The sequence below is a fragment of the Pygocentrus nattereri genome, chromosome 20 (genome assembly GCF_015220715.1).
Source record: "Pygocentrus nattereri isolate fPygNat1 chromosome 20, fPygNat1.pri, whole genome shotgun sequence".
Classification (NCBI taxonomy): domain Eukaryota; kingdom Metazoa; phylum Chordata; class Actinopteri; order Characiformes; family Serrasalmidae; genus Pygocentrus; species Pygocentrus nattereri.
Genome location: NC_051230.1, coordinates 30,808,715 through 30,829,328, shown reverse-complemented (window position 1 = coordinate 30,829,328; position 20,614 = coordinate 30,808,715). Strand labels below are relative to the sequence as shown.

The 20,614-nt window shown below is 42.6% G+C and overlaps 1 protein-coding gene across 4 annotated transcripts in view; it reads left to right on the top strand.

The window, feature by feature from the left end:
- Positions 1–20,614, top strand: part of unc5db (unc-5 netrin receptor Db) — a 249,648-nt gene that overhangs the window by 102,627 nt on the left and 126,407 nt on the right. For all 4 annotated transcript variants that reach the window (XM_017709276.2, XM_017709277.2, XM_017709275.2 and 1 more), the window contains exon 2: positions 2,359–2,571. In XM_017709276.2, coding sequence (XP_017564765.1) covers positions 2,359–2,571 — 213 coding nt within the window. The remainder of the gene's footprint in view (positions 1–2,358; positions 2,572–20,614) is intronic.

The following is a 20,614-nucleotide window of genomic DNA, read 5'->3' as shown; positions in this document are numbered from 1 at the left end:
TTCAAGGGAGTTTTTGAAGGAGTGTTAAGGATTTTCAGGATATGTCTGGAACAGGCTGGGAACAGGCTGCTTCGAAGGATCCACTCATTAAAATATTGCTTTCAGACAGCTGTTGGCCACCCAAGATGCCGGCGGTCCGGCCATTCATGTGCCTCTCCGTTTGATGTTTCACACTTGGGTCTAGCCGAGCTAGGGTGAATCGGAGCATAGCAAAGAAAGAAACCACAGAGTCTACATGGTACCGAGCTGTCTGTATTCATTCGGGCTGGCTGAGACGGAGGGGCTTTAAGCAGTCAGTCGGAGGTCAGAGGGATGGAATACACAGTGTGGCAGCCGGCCAGTGCAGCAGTAGGTGAGAACATGCTGTGCTGAACTGAAAGTTAGGGTTTTATTATGTTTTTTCCTCTGCTGCTGACCACTTTCAGAGTTTAGCCAAGTTGCACTGGTGAGAAAGCAGATACAGAGAAACTTTCGAATGAAAAGTGGAAAGATTAGCATATACAGTATTTCACATTCAGAGACCCCCAAGTTGTCCAGCCTTGGCCTTCCAGGCTTGCTTTCAGTTTTCCAACAAAATGGATTTTTTTCAAACCTCCAAAGTTCAGTCTTAGAAGTTGGTTGCATGTTCTGCTCCTCACTATCTGAGTAATCCCAAACACATTCAGTGATGTTGAGGACTTGACTCTGGGGTGGTCAGTCCTTTGTTCAGATTCTTTGTTTGATGTGTCCGTCTCCTTCTCTCAGTGAGGTTCTTGACAGCTGCACATCCTTTCAGACCCGTAGTGCTGAGTCGTCTTCTCACAGTGGAAGGATGGACAGAAACACCTGTGAATGCTTTCAGATCTGAAGCAGCTTGATTTTCTCCTCTCTCTCAAAGATGAAAGCTTTAAGTGCTGTTTGTCTGATGGGGGCCATTTTTGGTGTCTACCAGCTGTTCCAGGTGGTTGTTAGGAATCCTGTTTTCTCTGTACCTTGCAAAATTTTGGACTCCAGTTTTGGAAACTTTGACTGTCCTTTTGTATATTTGTATATGCAATTTTATATCTACTCTTCTCAGAAATGTCTTGGGAAATGAATAACTTGTACCTGGTTGTTTTGACAATAAATAAAATAAATGAAGGTCAGTCTGAGCTTTAAATTTAGGTGGTTATTTTAAGTTGAAGTGAGGAAAAAAAAACATTTATGCATGTCTTTGATTGACTTTTGGAGTGGCAGTCAAACAAGCTTCAATTGCCAGTCATTTCACTAACCCAATCAAACGTGAGACTATTTAAATCCACATGAGCTCTGTAGATGATCTGTATGGGGTTATTTCAGCTAATTATTGTATAATCACTGTGTTGGCCTATGTGTGTGCTTGCAAATGTGACATGGTCATTCACGTATTTATCCATTTAATGTCACAAACAAATGTGGGAGGTTGTGTGTAGCGTATGGGTCTATTGGATTTCATTGGACAGAATTGGATTTGTTGGCGGTATAATGACTTTCCGGGCCTTTTTTTCCCGCCTCTGACAGGCTTAGCTCTATCAGGCGCTCTACAGCCACCGTTGATGGGCTGGAGGTTTTATTCCAGTGTGAATCCCCAAGATGGCACAAACACAACCATCTTGTTCCTTGTTGTTCCACCCTCTAGAGGAAGATGGAGATTGGAACGGGGAAGGAAGAGAGGCTGTGTTCGAACGGCAGCCTTGTTTTGCCAAATTCTCATCTGCTTTCTTTGGAATGAGCTTTGTGTCTCGCTCTTTCTCTTTATCTTTTCTCTTTTCTTTTCATCTGCCTCTCTTTTTTCCCTCCCTCTTCTACTCTTATGCTCTGGCTTATTGTGCTCTCTCGCCCGTGATTGTTTATATTTGATCAAAACTCAGTGGCCTAGTCTAGATTGTGTATACAATTCAGAAACTTGATGCAGGAAGGACCCTTTCCCACCACGATGAGATGCATTTGGGCTCATCAGTCAAACACAAAGCATTTTATTTGCTGCCTTTGCTTATGCCTTTTCAATTCATCAGGCCCTCGCCTGGAGGAGGCTGCTTGTTGTCTTCAGTGGACAAAACACAAAAAAAGGCACCATTTGTTCTGGCAATATTCTCCATTTCATGCCCTGTTACAAGAAATCAATGGCACATAGTCCAAAGGGAAATTAACATATTTACAATGTGAAAAATGAGAGAAAATGCCGAACTTGGCGTGTCTGAAATTTGGATGTTTCTATTAAGGATGACAAACAAAAAAGATTTCTAATTATCACCTCCTGTCATTACTTAACTGATGCCGTGAAGAGTGTTTAAATGTTTTCTTAAGGTGTGTCTGTGTCTATTTCGTGCACAGAACTGTTCACGACTTTCTTTTTCACAGGAACTACAGGGGATGCGGCTCCTGATTCCCCCTCAGTGGGCGGGACTTTACCTCACTTCCTGCAGGAGCCAGAGGATGCCTACATCATAAAAAGCAACCCAATCAGATTGCGGTGCCGCGCTGCTCCTGCCCTCCAGATATTCTTCAAGTGCAATGGGGAATGGGTCCATCAGAACCAGCACATGTCCCAGGAGTACTTGGACCAAGACACTGGTATGTACCTTTGCAGTGTCAGTCTGCTTCTTCATGCCTGTGGTACATGATTCAGCTAACTGGGGGTGCGCCGATGTAGAATTTCCAAGCTGATAATGATGCCTCATAATTAAAACCATGTTGTGTGCCATGCTTTTAGCATCAAAGTACTGTTTTCTACTAGATGAACACTGGTCAGTTCTTTTGGACAGCTTTGACCCTTTGTGTTTTCTTATTGGGATTTGAGTTGCGCAGGTCTATATTATATTGGAAGATACTGATGGCAGGTGTTCACTGGAGCCAATCAGAATTATGGTCAGTGACTCCTTATCACATACCTACCCACTCACAGTATCTTTAATTGTGACTGACCACCAGTGAGAAAGCTAGAATTAAAAAAAAACACCTTGACTGTGGTAAAGAGATTATAATGCCAAGCTTTATAAATATATATAAATATATATACATTGCAAATGATTTGCTCTCACAAGTGAAACCAGGCTTTCTACTGCGCAGCAGAATATAAGATATAAGAATATACAAGTTATTTCAGCAGAACTTGTTGGTGAGTCTCGTTTATCGGACATATGCTCAAACCATTGAGTCCAAACCATTTGGAGAAAAGATCTAATTGCCAATTTTCTTAGGAAAATTGTGACTGCAATCTAAATTGTGATTATTTTCTATATTTAAAAGCACTTTTTGGGCCATGAAAACTATATCCATCCTGATTTGAGGCATGAAGACTAAGCATAGTGTGCCAGACTGTTGGTTAGTCATGGTTGTGTTGTTATACATCACATGGGTTTTTGAATTATTCTGATTGGTCTAACTCATGCACACGTGGTTCACAAGCCCTGTATTCCTGGGTTAATTTTTCTCACGCATTTAAAATCATTTAAGCCTCAGGGTTTGGGTGATTGGCCAAATTCCTACTTATGTTGGCCACTATGATTGCAGTCTCCCCCAGTTGATCGTAATGTGACCTCAGTAATATCGCAGACTGAAAATCTGATTCCTGCCAGAAAAGAAAAGCTTATCACTCTGTGGCTGTTTACATTGCTGTAGCATCTGAAATGTCTAATCAGGATGTTTCTTAAGCTCTTCAGTCAAAATGGACTTTGGCTAATGTTCACCAAGACGCAAATCTTTGGATCATTGAGAGTTAATGTTTGCACTTGAGTTGAAAACCTCTTTAAAACTCTAAATACTGTTAACGTAAGCAGAGAGATTACTGCTGATATTTTCACATATTTTCAATAAACATGTCTATATTGGCACGAGTGAATGCACAAATATAAATGGAGCTACAGTTTGTTAGTTGCAATCAACAGCCATAATTACAGTATTGGGCCAACCATAGTAATAATTTAGAAATATAATAATTCACTAAGTGTTACATGCTTCCATTTGTCAGCAAATAACATATCAGCCCCCAGTTATTATGCACCCATCCTAACAGCAAGCCACAACAAGCCATTTGTTTACTTTGAGTCGTGTATAATTTCAGCTCATGGGTTGCCTCAGCTTAAGTCTAAACCAGTCAGCAGTTGAGGCGGAGGCGAATGCGGCTCCTGGAAGTGTTTTTCCGGTGAATGCTAGCCTGCTATTTCCTGTTCCGAAACATTACCACTTAAGAGTGTCCTAAAACGACAGACTTGGGGCCTTAGTGCTGCTCCTCCAAACTTCTTTGACAGCTCAGTTTCAGCTGGTCAAATTGCACTCAGCTTCACTCAGTGTAACTGCAGTGAATCCAGAAAAAAAAACCCGGCAAACTGCAAAGATGATGCCTTAATCCATTTTGTTTTATGTCTGTAGTTGTCACTTACTTGGACGCATCTTCGCTCACTTTCTTTCTAAGTATATAACGCCTCCTACGTTCTCCCTGAAGTACACGGAGTTGTCGTATCACCGTATTCCCTTTTAACCTGTCAGTTTTCCCCCTCTCGCTCTGATTCCAACTTGTTTGCGTACTTTGATCCCCTCCGCCTTGGCAGGTGTGCCGTTAGAAAAAAACAACAGCAAGGAAAAAAAACGACGACGGTACCTTTGGAAAAGTTCCGATGACATGGCTTTGCAGCTCATGCACGAAAGGCGGTCATGTTCAATGCAATTTAGCTCCAATCAGTGGCGGTGTCAGAGAAATGAACACAGCCATGTTCTGATGAGAGCGAGGTTTCCTGCAGGGATTTCCAGAAGAAAACACAAACTAATCCAACAGCCTCAGTGAAATGCGCCGTGATTAGTTTGCACGGAGGCGAGACAGGAAAGCTGCCTTGCATTCATGAAGCCTCCGCTGCAGGAAGAGGCTCTTAATTGCTTGTGGAAGTTCATTATTGTGCGATTGCCGCGCTGTGAAATTGTTGTGGGACTGATAACACGGAAGTGAAAGGGACAGCTTTGATTATTTTCTGAATGTTTTGGGGGATGGGGGCAAAGAAAGATTTTGCTTTTGATTTCGTAAGCAAAATCTGCTTAAGGGCTGTCTTCTGAAATCATGCCAAGGTGCCCATACAAAACTTTTCCTTGTCACGCATCCCTCCAGCCACGACTCTCTGGACTCCAATTCCCAGAACCCTCTGGGTGAACACGTGACGGTGAGGGCACCAGGTTCCACCTATCAGAGATCAGCTTCCCCTGACTATTGATGGTTTTCACCTGTTTTATATATCATGGCACTAGATCCAGTTTGTTTGTAGGCCCCGGCTTTAGGCTAGGTTAGTTGCGAGGCATTCGTTGACCTACTGATCGTTCTTGACCGTGTTCTTTTCTACTCTTTCTGACTCTTTATTATGCTTGTACACCATTGGTTTTTGTTCGCCTTCGACCTCAATCATGGATTTTGGACAAACTAGTAAAGCCTCTTTTTCGCATTTTAGTCTGACTCGTCATGTTCCTGATTTATTATTGTAACTCTGGCCATTTCTGACTGTATAGCCACTAGAATCGTCAACAGCATTTAAGAAGTATGTACATAATTTATGGACATGGTTGCATCTTGGTTTATCTGCCATAAAACTAGCCTTCAGTGTGGTGTTGGTCATGCAGTATTCTGTTGCATAGCATTGCATACATTAATTTGTATCCTTCTTGTGTTTTTTGTCCAGCACTGTTCTTTCACTACAATACCCAGCATGCATTACACAAATCGTCAGGAATTCCCCTACAGGAATAAAGACCTCCTGAAAACAGTACACTTGGCCAGAGAATTTCTTGAGGAGAACTGCCAATGATCACTAATGTCAGCTTTGTCAGATGCTAGAGGGCGATCCCAAGTGTGTCCAGAACAAATGGGTTCCTGTAGAGCTTACAGAACTGGCTAACAGTGTTTTATGTAGGTTCTTGACATCAGTGAGCGTGAACTGATTTACTCAGCCAATGAGCTGACCTGCCTGCTTGCCAGTTGATCAGTGCTCAGAAGCAGAAATGCTGACCAAACAACGCTCAGTAGCAACAAACTACTAGCATCCTACTGCCCTAAATGTTTTTTGCTGCAAAAAAAAATGGAAATATACTGTGAAGTATCACTGAATTGTTTTTAGTTCAATACATCCTTCTACTTTCTCACATAAACTGCCTAAAAATTCACCCGCTCATTGAGGACTGACCTGCAGATGCCCTCTAGTGGTTTGCAGCAATCTTTTTGATATAACAAGAGGAATAAGAAGCGACCAGCCTCCCCTTAAACTTGCTCCAATTCGGCCTCCTAGCAGTAACGTTAGATTTCTGTTTTTCTTCTGCTTTAGCCAGCTAGCAGAAAAAAAGACATTTCAAACAGTCAGACCTGAAGCACCTTTAAGACACATCACCAGAAGGTGGCTTTCCTAGCCTTTAAATGGGAAGATCTCACTCTCAGGACTTCATTTTGGCTTCAGTGCTGCTTTAGAGATTTTCCTGTTTAACACTCCCACTTATGTTTCGACTTCAGAGCTGACCGTACAGAACTGTCAGTGGCATCATGATGAGCATGTTGGAAGTAGCTGAGCGTTTCCTTGTGAGGCATCTTTGTGCATTGCGCTCTAGCTTCATTGCCGCTGTCTAAGCTGAAGTGCAGTGATTTCCATACAATTAATAATGTTTTTAAGAATGAAAGTGTTTTTTCTTCTAATTAATTCAATGTAGAAAAAAAAACTGCCTCAACAAATGCTAGCTAATTAGCATCCCTGCATGCGTTATGCTTTTTTTTCTGTCTTTCTTTCAATCCAGAATAGCACATAATTGGGATATTCCTCAAACTGCGTTTTTTTTTTTTTTGTTGATTAAACTGGTGCGGAATTAGCATAATGCTAAATTAAGCATTTGACAGTTGCAGATGATGCTTATCAACTTAAAATCACACAGTTAGGCTCAGTGGACGTTTCCCAGACTTTGATAGTGGGTTTTATGCATTTATTTATTTCTTTTTCTGATTGCTAGTATTCTTGCCCTTTGTTCTGTCTGGCTATAAAATCAAGAGTGGTAATTTCCTCTCTTGAAAATATACTCCCCCCCGTTACCCCGTCCTGTGCGGTTGCCTAGGCAATGAAATGTACTAGCCTGGGCCTCGAGTGGATTTGCAATTAAAAAGAGCCAAAGAAAGCCGCGCTCCTCGGCCAGTGAGGCGAGCGGCTTTATATCAGAGCTAAACTCATAACCTCCGATAACGACACCCTTTATAGCGCCTCGCATTGCCAGCGTAATGGACAACGAAAATGGGGGGATTGGATTAGAGCAAGGGGCTAATCGCACGCACAGATCTACAAAGAATTGGACTTTATTGATTAGAACACAGGCCCTCAGTGCCATAGCAAGCAGCTGATAGGATCTCTTATTTACCAGCGGGCTAGATGAGACCTGGACACATGATAAAGCAGGCTTCCAATGCCCTTGAGTTTAGTCAGCATACGGGAGAGGCAGCAAAGTCCAAACAAGCAGAATAGGCCCCAATTACCCAGGTGACAGTGTTAAGAGGAGGTGAATGTGGCGTCCACAGCAATCTTCACTTAAATTGACAATTTCAAGCCGGTTTTTGGGGTGGAAAATTGGTCAAATGAAACGAATGGAAGAATGCGGTTGCTATGGCAGCGAACAGACTCGTGTTAGAACATCTTAGTAGACAGTTGTCATAGATTGCAAGATAAATTCAATTATAATCGCTGTCATAGAGCCTACAGTGATGTGGCATTCAAAGAAAATACATTTCCATTGTTTTAATAACACGAAGTGAAGTTAATTGGGCCAGAATTCTTATCAGTGTAAGACTCTAATTGGAGATTATTATTTGGTCGTAGATTCCGGTCCACTGTTGTCATTAATAAGACAATTACTGATAACAGCGGCTGTATCTGCAGCGGCCGCCAGGATAAGCTGCAGCCAGGATAAGCTGTTCTGTGGGTGTTAATAATTTATTTATTTATTTAGGTTTTTAGGGAGGTCAAGCTCCTCATTTATAATTCAGACAGAGTCGCCCAAATCAGACCAAAACAACCTGCAAGGCTGTCTGCTGTTTCAGAAGCCATTAAAACAGGAAAGTGAAGGAATTTCCTTCGTTGATTACCTGGTTTGTCAGGGCTGAAAACGTACAGCTCCAGGGAACCTAAATCCACATATTTCTTCCTTATTAGGATACTGTAATAGCCAGATATTATTCAAGTAAAGTATGCCCTGTGAAAAACGTTGCAATGACAAACGGGTTTCACCAAAATGATCCCCTTTGGGTGTAAACTGGTTATATATACCCTCACCAACTACACCCTATTCCCAAACCAAGAACAAGGCTGGTGGTGTTTGCCCAACCTACACAGTGTTAATGAACTATGAGTGCACTCCAGTATGTCCAGACTGTGCTGTGTGGAATTGGTTTCCATTCCATTTATAAGCCATGTGTGATGTGGTGTATGCCGCTTTTGCTGGCTCCGGTCATCAAAGTTGCTTGATATTATGCCGTGCTGCAAATCAATACAATAAACGGTAAAATTGAATGTCCTCGAGTGACTGTTTATCCTCAATGGGGACAGCTGCTGTGGTGTCTAGTGACACTTTTATTTTAACTGTAGATCGACTACACAACAATATGCATAAGGGTCACTGTAAGTGCCACCGACTCTCCATTTAACCAGGTTTAAGCTGCTTCAGCCGGCACAGGTAAATGATGAATGCTCATTATTTCCCCACTTCTTTCTCCCATCAAGACCGAGCAACATAGCAAGCAAAAACTAACAACCAAGCACAAGCTTGCTTAGCTCACTTCGCTTAACTGAGCTATAAAGTCCAACTGTTTGTCATCTGTTTATTTGTCTGTCGGTTTGTCCATCTGGCATGCTACTTTTCTGTACGTGTGGGTGCCCTGGATATACGTCCAGCAGTAAAGTGAATACAGACCTTTACATTCTTTCAAGCATCGTTTACACAAACTAGATAATGTTATGAATATAACACCACCCATATGTACGTATGTAGTGTCTGTTTACTTTTCTCAGGCTTGGAATGAATCAAAAGTGCTCATTAGAACTTCCCAGATAGTTCTCAGATAGATGGAATCAGCTTTATTAAGCAGCGTTTTGTGCCTATTTTTTAAATAAAACACCCACTTATATCAATCGTTTTTAATATTTCAGTGTTTTATCTGGGACATTAATGCAAGACAAAGAGCAAGACCTAACCGATCTCAATCAGATAAACAGCACTTGAAGCTTTTATCTTTAAAGGAGAGGAGAAAATTAAACTGTTTCAGATTTGAAAAATTCACAGGTGTTTCTGTCCATCCTTCCATTGTCAGAAGGTAACTCAATGCTACGGGCCTTAAAGGATGCGCAGCTGTTAAGAAGGTCCTGCTGAGTAAAGGAGACAGACACATCAATTTAAGAAGCTTCTGGTCTTCTCAAGAACAATGGACTGACCACCCCAGACTCCAGGCCTCAACATCGCCAAAAGCAATTGGGTTTGCTTTGAGTGCAACCAGCCTGTACATTTTTTTGAAAGCTGAAAGTAAGTCTCTGGAAAAGAGTTGAGTCTGGGAGAAGGTAAAGACTGGACACACTAAATACTGAAAAACGTAATATTATATTTAGGTGTTGAGGCTTCTTTGTAAATGTTTTCTGATACTGCAAAATCAATCACTTAATTGCTGAACTGGAAATTTGGACTGAAAATTAAATAAAGTGTTCTCTAATTTGCAGTGCCATACCTTGATTTTGGATTCACCAGTATTGAGAAGGCAGGTAAATCTTTTTCAGTCAGTCATTTTGTCTTGCTTGTATATATTCTAAATTGCACATTTGCTGCTCTCCTCCATGTACAATGCTATATTTAGGAGATGGAAGATGGATAATGCAGGGTAGAGCATGCAGAGAACAACTCAGTTGGCTGCAGTTTGCAGTCAGACAGTGTATGTGTGATGTGAACACCTTAGTGCTGTGTAAATATGTTAAGTAGATCACACGTATTCCCAGGCTGACCTGCATTACCAGTGTATCTTTCCTTCACAGGTGTCTGAGTCATTTTGGCTTTCATCACTAGTAAAGTGGGCCAAGTCTTGCACCTGTTTGAGGCAAGGAGGTATTACGAATACACATCTCGTACTTGTTTTTAAAAGTACCCAGCGTAACTAGACAGGAGTGGCCAAAAATCACTGGGCCAAGGTACTGATATTCTTACATTTTGTGTTGCAAGAGGTTTCACTTCACTCAAACCATTCAGATGGCTCTATCCACATGTCAGGACCAGCTCTTTTTGGCTGCTGTCAACACCAAAAAGCATCTAGATTGCCAGAGAAGGTGATGAAGGGTTGTGTGCTTGATCTTTTCAATTGGGCTTTTGACATTGCATTGTATATTCTGAGTTCTGCCAGAAAGACTCAGGGAGGCAAAAGTGAAGGAGGACAATTTTTTACATCCTCTATGGAATTTAAAAAGTTGAAAGATAACAATTCAGTAGAAATGAAAGACTCTTTGGTGTAGGCCCCGTCCTCACTCCAGGTCTTGGAGCGTCGAGACCCTCTAAAGAAAGCAGGAGTGGAGCCTACCCCTGGACAACCAACTATTGGCGGTGGGGTGGAAGGAGAACATCAAAACGTAGGTACCTGAAAGCAGCAGAATAGGTGCGTAAGTCGAGTCATTTTAAAGACAGGTGTAGGCCCGTGATTGGTCGGGACCAATAAATGAATGACGTAGTCTTCCTGGCAGAACTTTCACCAGGAAGTTTCTCCATTGCTTGACAAAGGAAGGTACCTTTAGAGACATTTGGGATTGGCTGAGAGGCATGCCAGTCATAATTTTGTAAACAAGACAAATTATGCTGTCTTTGTAATGAAGCATGAAGTAAGTGTTCTGTAAGTACTGATGATACCAAAAATGTACTTAGAAATGGCGTAATGTCATTATATTTCCAGCCCCTAATTTTCCTGAAGATAGCGTAATTAGCTGCAACAAAATCCAGCTTTCACCCCAACCTTATCACTTCCTAACTTTTCACAAAGTTTCTCATGCTTACTCATTCGCTTGTTGACTGCCGCGAGCTTTGTTTGTCCCCGAGGATAGTCACCAGGTGTAACCGCAGTATGAGGAATCATGTTCCACAGAGCCATTTATCATACTTCTGTTTGAGTGCAGGAGTGTGAAGGAACGTGAAGGAACGACTGTCATGCTTCTCACCATTCCTTTGTCATTGTCTCTTACCGATAAATGACAAGCTAAATCGCATCTGAGGCTTATTGGCCCGGTAAGTGGAGGACTGTGCTATTACGGTTTATTGCTCGCGGAGAGGGAATGGTGCCCTGATCGGTGCGCTGGATGTCTGAGGAGCGCTGAGGAGCGTGAATCTTATCACGGCTGAACAGAGAGCAGACAAAGACTCTCTCCTCTGCCCTATAGATTGGAAGAAAATGGAGAATGGCAGGCCCCGGTGGACTTCGGGCCACTGTTGGGAACGCCAAACTTGTCCAGGTTCGATAACCAGCCACATTCATCCTGGCCTGTGGAGCTCTTCATGCTCAGGGTCAGATTAATCCAGCTTTCCAGAGGAAGATTACTTGGGATGCCCTGAACAAGTTTGGGTGAAACTGGCCCGGAGTTTTTTTTTTTTTTAAGTATAAAGATTCTGACAATTGTTTCCATTTTTTAAGATTAAACCTAATGTTAAAATTTTACACTTTACTAGTCTTTTCAGTTGTAGTGGAATTAGAAATAGTGCTTGAAAGCACACTATTTCATTCATTCTCTTGCTGAGGTGTTTGGACAGCACATCAAACAAATTATGCAATGGTACAAACAAGGACTAATTGTTGCAGTCCAGCATTTGTTTTTTGGCTTCAGTTCTCGGCCAAGTGTGCCCTAGATTTCCAATTAGGTTTCAGCTAAGAATTCTCATTTCAGTGCCTCACTAAAGATTTCTGACTTAGATCTGTTCCATTGTCTCTTGGATTCAAATTAATTATGGCCACATGGACGAGGAGCAGGACCCAGTCCAGTACTCACACTGAGGTGCTTAATGAATATGGATCTTGGACTGGTAATCAAAAGGCATCTCAGTTAAGCAGGTTTGTTTCATGGTCAGTCTCAAGCGACTAAAATCAATATAAATGGGGAGGAATCTAATCCTCAATGAGCACTTGGAAAGCCTTAGTGAATGCTGGCCCCTGAGGCCATATCTCAGTGTCTCAGCGCTGTGTCTAGATCAGTTCTGATCTGTGCCACACAGTGATGAAGGTCAACAAAGAACGTGGGAAACTTGATCTCCCATCAGCACGGCTATTTTAAGATACTTAGTGAATGCTGACCCTCTGGAGAGGAGCCGCAAAGAAAAAGCTGCGACAAACCAGTAGTGACACGATCTTCCCTTTGGTACGTGTCTGCCCCGTATACCCAGACTGGAGGGCCCTTCTGGAGTGTCCCAGCACCGGTTTGACTCTGTAATGACAGCTAATGCTGGAAATTAAGACAACATGCTTGAGGATTCACTCAAGGAATGAATGAGCGTGGGATTGGAATGGACATGCAGCAACCTGTTTTGGTTGGTGTTTGAGGTTTCTACTGAGGACAGCGTGAGGGAGCAGCTGCGAACCGGAAAGCCTTGGAGTAGCTATATTTCACAAGGTTAAAAAAAAAACTTGCGTACTCTCATAGAATAGATTTTATTAAGATAATTACATACATGACACAATATGGGAGCCAAATAATATTGATCTTAATACATTGATCTTAGCATTTTTTAATCTTCTTAATGCCCTACAACGTGTTGAAAACTTAAGATTAAAATTAAGACACATTATTTGAAGCCATGTTAAACTCGACAGGTCTATAGCGTTAGTTTACTGTAATAGAGTATTATCCATCCATCCATCCATTCATCCATTTTCTAAGCTGCTTCTCCATCAGGGTCACGGGGGATGGGGGGGGATAGGTGCTGGAGCCTATCCCAGTGGTCATCGGGCAGAAGGCAGGGACACCCTGGACAGGTCGCCAGTCCATCGCAGGGCAGACAGACAGACACAGGCAGTCACTCACACACTCACACCCAGGGGCAATTCAGCATGTCCAATTGGCCTGACTGCATGTCTTTGGACTGTGGGAGGAAACCCATGCAGACACAGGGAGAACATGCAAACTCCACACAGAGAGGACCCCAGTCACCTGGCAGGGGATTCGAACCCAGGCCCTCCTCGCTGTGAGACGACAGCGCTACCCACCACGCCACCATGCGGCCCGTAATACAGTATTAGTGTAATACATGCAGCTAATAACAAGACCAAATTGCACTCAGAACCCAGAGATTGGAGACTCGACTAGCAGAGACTCCAGACTTGAGACTCAACTCAACTCGTACCGCAGAGGCACACGACAGACTTGAGACTCGACTCAGTACTGCAGAGACCAGAAACTTGACTTGCACAACAGACTTGAGACTCGACTCGCACCCCAGAGACCCAAGACTCACCTCGCACATCAGAGATTTGAGACTCAACTTGCAGCCCGGACTTGAGACTGGCTCAGAATCACACCATTGAGACTTGATTCACAGAACAGATTGAGACACACTTGAGCTCATGCCCCAGAGACTCAAGACTTGACCCAGATTTGCACTTTAGAAACTTGAGACTCACCACGCACTCCAGTGACTCGACACTCGACGCAGACTTGCACCTCAGAGCCTCAAGATTTAACTTGCAACCCAGACTCAAGACTAGATTTGGACTCGTACCACAGAGACCCGAGACTTGACTCGTAAAACAGAGGCAAGGCTCAGCTTGCACCCCAGAGGCTCGAGGCTTGATTTGCTTCTACCCTATTGATGAAAAAGGGATCACTGGAGGTTCACCAATGACCAAATGGATTGTGGACAACTATGTTTTACGAGCCAAGTCTTGAGTCTCTGTGGTGCAAGTAGTGTAGAGGATGAAATAATGCATCAATTAAATGCTTAGGTTTTTAATCTAATGTTGCATCACTTACATCTTGTTTTAATACCACCTTGAAAGAAAATACACATAGCAGGGACTGCTGTGCAGGGTAAATTGTCGATACATCCATGGCAGAAGCTTAGCATGGCGAGTAGCTTAAAATAATGCATTACATTTGACATTATTTTGAAACCTAAATGATGCTGTTCCGTTATCAGGGTTACAATTTGAAAATGCATGTTGTTCCTCTGCATTTTGGCCTCACATCCACACACAAACAACATTATAGGTCACATGGTTTGTTAAGATATTCTGGAGGTGGTAATAGAAAGGAAGCTTGTGCTGTAGTAACTGCAGTAATGGAAATGATGCGGCAGAGCTGTCCCTTGTCCCCATTTAGCATGAGTTTTTCCCTCGTAAATCAATAGTGCAGCATGCCCTCTATTTCTGTGTTGTCATGTTCTCTGCATCACTGAAAAGTAAGAGTTTATCTCAAAAGTGAAGGTGAAGTAGAAAGTGGTCTGGTGTCCGCTGTATATGTTAAGAACATTCTCTACTCTGGGTAAAGTGAAAAAGAAAAACAGAATATCTTGACTGAATTTCATGACTTATAGCAGGATAAATGAGTACAAAAGAGCTGATGATAGTTTTACTTCCACAGCCAATATGCAACAAACATTACAGTTTATTGAAATCCAGTCATGTTGCTTATATTCATATTTTACAGACTCATGCTACATAAGAGTTGGAACTATGAAACAATAACAAAACAAACTAAACTGAGTTACCCAAGTTGTGTAAGTTTGGTGTGTTTTTGTGCCCTTTACCTCACATCCATCCAATCTGTGATTGTGTTTGTGAGACCAAGCATTTTGTTCCCTTCTCCATATTCTGGGTGGCACGTGAGTTTTGGTCTTTTTGAGGGAGAAAAGGTACACCATCTGCTCCTCTATCTGCCTTGCTGAGGCTGGTTTGATTGTTTACAAGGGTTGTGTACTAGTCAAAACAGTTCATAATAGACATTTGCTTCCATAGCCAAGTTTATTGAAGTGCAGTCCTGTCGCTTATATTCATATACACAGCATATTCAGGCTACGTTAGAGTCTGATTTGTGGCATGTTTAATGTTGTTACAAGGTCTAGGCAAATGAGATGAGGCTGAAGGCCCAAACTTATAACATACCATCTAGTCATTTTTCCATTTCGATTCATCAAAATCAAGATGGAAGAATTAATCTGTTATGGAAGTAACCTCTAGTTGCAGCTTTAGAGCAGTGGGCAGAATCCGAATCTTGTTGTTCATCCGTCGTTGGGAGGCGTGTGTTTGTGAGGGTGGACGGGGTTTTGCCACAGTTACTCAGGGATTTTCTAGCAAAGTCAAAGCAAAGTTAAGTCTGCTTTGCTGGAGGAGGTCACAGCTAGATACTGTATAATTCCTCTTTGTGGCTTTGCAGCCATGTCTTTGAACATGCTCAAGATTTGCCGACTGTCCTTTATCAGACTTAACCTGCGGAGGGACAGTAGAATCTTTTTTTTTCTTCTTATCTTTCCTTAGAATATGTGATAAACACTGAGAATTACACCTCCATTTCTCCTCCTGCAGATGCCTCTGTCCTTATTGTGGTTTGCTTCGTCGCTTTCTGTGTCATAGCACACAGCCTTTTAACGTCCAGCAATGGTCAATAATGTGGGCATCTACATGTTGACTAATGGCCTGTTAAGTGTATTGAATGTGCTGTATTATTTGCCGCTACATTGAGAGGCAGTGGCTGCTGGGTGGAGGAAAGGTGTGGGGGTTGGTACAAGGTGAATGTCTCTACATCTTCATTTTTGATGAACTTTTGATGCGGCTGAGGTCATGCAGCGAAAAACTAAATCTGTTCACATGTTCCTCTAGGAATGTGCATGGTTGGTAGAATATAAGATGTCCAAAATCTCTGTGTTGTGAAAGATAGGCAATAAGTAAGCGAGACAGGAAAAATAAACATGCCTTTGAACTTTGGAGTTGGCAAAGACTTTTCAGAGTTTCTTGGACGGCAAAGAAAACAAACAAATGGATCCTCAAACAAATCAAGCCTCACCTCTCACTTGCCCAGATAAAGAAATCTTAAATTTGGACATATTACGTTTACAACATTTGACAGGCACTCTTATCCAGAGCGACTTACAATGTGGTCATTTTACACAGGTAGGCGAAGGCAGTGTTAAGAGTCTAGCCCAAGCACTCTTATTGGTATAGTGAAGCATCCGTGCCTAGGTGGGGGATTGAACCCCGGTCAACAGCATAGAAGGCAGAGGTGTTGCCCACTACACTATTCAATCACATGTTGTGAGAGAATTTATTGTAAAAGACTATCATGCTTGGAAATGTTGAAGGTGAAAGAAGGCGAGGTTGACTAATAACAAACTGAATGGATATAGTCAGAGGGTTCACGAAGCAGCCATTCAGAAGCCCAAAGACCCAAATACAAGACAGGATATTCTCGAGGAACATGATCCATTTGAGCAGCAGGAGTCAGAAATGACTTGACAACATGTAATAATAATAATAAACCCATCTTAGTGTCTGTTTACTCAGAGGAGACAAGGTGAACCAAACGTACATTAAAATTAAAGAACATTTTTGCTCTTTCTTATAAAGCTGCCATTTTGGACATCTTGGACAGGTCTTTACAGCCAGGCCTGACCAGATCAGGACAGGATCTAAGAACCCTGCAATAGAGCACTGAGGCCTTTGCTCCAGCATAATTACAGCATGGAACATACTTCTGTACCACCAGAAAAATGGCATATAATCACTATGTTGCGCCAGTCATTATATAACAGAGCTTATAGGGAAACTTTTACTTTATAAGCAGATTCTGTTTATCAAAAAAAACACTTGCGATATTAATGCTCATTTCTGCCATCAGGAAAATACGAATTTAAATTAAATGTGAGCATCAAATAATGTAAACATCGGTTAAGTTTTTCCACACTTGTTTCAATAGGCAAGTAAAGCTTGTAAAAGACATTCATGGTCACGGTTTTGTGCTTTGTATGTTGTAGTTTTACAGTTTTCATTCAGTAGGCATTTGAATTTAAAGCCTGACCTTGCATTCACTGACCGAGATTTGGAATAAAATATTCCCTTAATCAGTAATCAAATCGATTAGATATGGTCATCAGTAACCAAATAGGTATCATTGTCTAGCAGAGCATATTACTTCTCTCACAAAAGGCAGGCCTTAGTCTGTCTGCATAGGAGATTCTAGACACTGGAAAGCCCCTGGGCTCACAGAGAGGCCTGTGTGTACTTACTGACCCAGTGAAGAGAGGGGCGAGTTGACTTTGAAAGGTAAAGCAGACTGGTAAAAGCCAGTTGAAACCAGTTTTTAGGACTGAGCTCAACGTGTGATATCCAAATTAATGGACGAAAGAGCTAATATCAAAATTTGAGAAGTAAGGTGGGGGGATATCACATCACAATACGCTGACACAAAGATGGCTTTTTCCCTCTTCCACAAACTCAGCACCTGAAGACTCTTTCCATTTTGACATCTTTTGAGAACTTAGAACAGTTATTAGTAAAAGTGTTTAGCTGGTATTAAAAGAATTCTTTCTTATTCATAATATGTTGAAGGCCTCGGGTTGAAGGGAACAGCCCTTGGTCCCGACATCACACCGGCTGTAGTGCGATGCAACAAGGTGGCCAGACGTCAATCGTTTTCAATGAGATCTGGTGATATCCCATGACAAGAGGTACCGAGAATGTTGGCGATGCACCAAAATTGAGCAGGCTTTACCTTTATGCAAATAAGGAGCGAAGCGATGTGGTGACTAACAATAGGAATTGGGCAGTGAGCAGCGTGATATGCACTTTTTCTCTGGCACTGTGAAACGGTACACTCCTTCTTTGGTTCCTAGATCATTTTTCCTACTAGAAATACAATAAAGGCAGCAGTGCTTTCGCCGAAAATAGACAGTAATCGCAAAGAGAAAGTACTGTTTCCCTCAGTGACTCCCTCACAGGGATTAAATAAAAATAAGCACACAAACGATTTCTCACCGGGACTTTTGTTTTTAGCAGGAACGCATCTGATTTGTGATTGACATCAGTGAAACCGTGACAAACAAAGGTTCAGTTCAGAAAATTGCACTTGGTAAGCAGTCAGCGATTTAGGTGACAAGAGGTGAAAAGTCGCTGCTGGTGTTAACGCAGGGTAAGTGTGAATATAAGTGTGAATAAGTGGGGCAGTTATTGACTGGAGGTTAGGGAACTAGTTAGATCCCCAGAGCCAACACTACATGACTGAGGTGTCCTTGAGCAAGGCACCTAACCCCCAACTGCTCCCCGGATGCTGTGGATAGGGCTGCTCACCACTCTGGGCAATTGTGCTCACTGCTCACTAGTGTGTATGTGGTGTTTCACATGGGGTTAAATGCAGAGGTGAAATTTCCCCTTTGTGGGACTAATAAGGGCCACTTAGTCTGAAGTTAGATAATGTCAGTGTGTATTTGTGACCTTTCCTTCACACCCATACAATTTGTGACGTGTGCTCCTGAGAATGAGCATTTGTGTCCTTCTCAATGCTGGATGGGATGTGAGCTTTCATCTTTTTGAGGGAGAAAAGGTCACCGTCTGCTCCTCCTTCTGCTGTGCTGAGGCTGTTTTGATTGTTTACACCCTCCTCTCAGAGGAGAGATCGTATCACATTATCAGACCGTGATGGTTCAGGAGGAGTTTACAAAAGAAAAGCCGAGGTGCATCTCTAAAAAATCTCTGGTGAAGCAGCAACTTGACAAGTTAATTGAGTGTCCACATACAACAGCGACAAATCGCTCAAATTAAGTGAACAGTCAGGTACGGACCTCTGACACTTGCTGCATGCAGTAGAAGAATGCTAAACTTTCTGGGCACATTCTGTTATGTACGGGACTGCAGCTCGAGCCTCAATGCGCAGTTATGGGCCTTGTAAATTGAGCGGAATATATAATCATCCACAGCGATTCGTCTTTTTGTTGGATGTGGACACTCGAGTTGAGTTGCAGCTTCACCAGAGGTTTTTTTTTTAGAGATGCATGAACCATCATGGTCTGATAATGTGATACGATCTCTCAACTGAGTGTAACTTGTCAACAATCAAAACAGCCTCAGCACAGCAGAAGGAGGAGCAGACAGTGAGCTTTTCTCCCTCAAAAAGACGAACACTCATGTCCCATCCAGCATGGAGAAGGGAACAAATGCTCAGTCTCAGGAACACACATATGTCTGCGGTCACAAATTGCATGGTGACACTCAAAATGCACCTCTGTCCCTTATGCATATGCATTTGAGGGAGGGCCATACAAAATGTGTGAGGATCGAGGAGAAAGTGGGAGATGTTAGCCATGTGGATGATTACATATTCCCCTCAATTTGCTATAGTTTGAGGAACTAGTAGAGGCTAGAGAGAGAGTTTTGCATCTGTTTTCCTTTTAAAACCAAATATGAGTTCCTGATGATATGTATGCTCTCACTGGGACATTCAAATACTGTTAGGCTAAAAATGCAGATATTTGACTACTAAAAGTGGTTCATCCTTCTCTCCTGCAGCCTCGCCTTTTATCTACACTTCTCCAGTTCTGCAGTACTTCACAGTCGTTTCCTCTCTACTGGATCTCAGATCCGTAACGACGTGGTTCCATTGCTGCAGGCCCGCTCCAGCACTCCGCCAGCAGGCCAGGCAGCCACCGCGGGCAGCTTTTTGACAGGTGTCAGAGCGCAGACGTGTGATGCTGTGTTGACATGTGTTAGTCCCCCAGCCCACAGTCCTTTCGCCTCAGAAATCACCTGCACCGCAGCCGAGATGTGTGCTGACTGCAAAGGAGAGAGAGGAAAGGAGGGAGGGAGAGGGGATGAGCGCAAGGCCATCACCCTTCATTTCCTTTTATGCTCTTGCAATTTTGCGTCCATATCCCCTGTTTGTAAAAGCATTATCACAGGCAATCGCACCTTGTCTAAGGCAGGGGGCTGTGAAGAGAGAGGCTGGTAGTGAAGTAATACTGCCCGGTCTTTTAAACTTCCTAAGTCCTGGATCTCTTTTAAGAAGTTGTGTTGTGGGATTTAATTTTAATAATAAGCCTTGGGAAGCAGGACTGGATATTGCAGTGGACGACAAATTAAAGTGAAAACCTGAACAAATAGGTGGAGAAACGTAATGAATGCAGATGCTTCCAGCCAGGTGTATTGAATGATATAATTAAGCGATTAATGCTGTGTGGCATGTATAAAAATGCTGAGCAGACCCAGTTGTCCTTAATTTCAGATTAAGATGTGCTGTGCTGGTATGTGTGGATCAGTGTGTCCACTCACTGTCCACTCTATTAGACACTCCTACCTTGTCAATCGATCTTGTAGATGTAAAGTCAGAGACGAGAGCTCATCTGCTGCTGCACAGTTTGCGTTGGTCATTCTCTAGTCCTTCATCAGTGGTCACAGGATATTTTTGGCTGGTGGACCGTTCTCAGTCCAGCAGCGGTGTTTGCACTGAGGTGTTTAAAAACTCCAGCAGCACTGCTGTGTCTGATCCACTCAGACCAGCGCAACACTAACACACCACCACCACGTCAGTGTTACTGCAGTGCTGAGAATGACCCACCACCAAAATAGTACCTGCTCCATGGGGGTCCTGACCAGTGAAGAACATCAGCCTGCATGAACATTTACAAA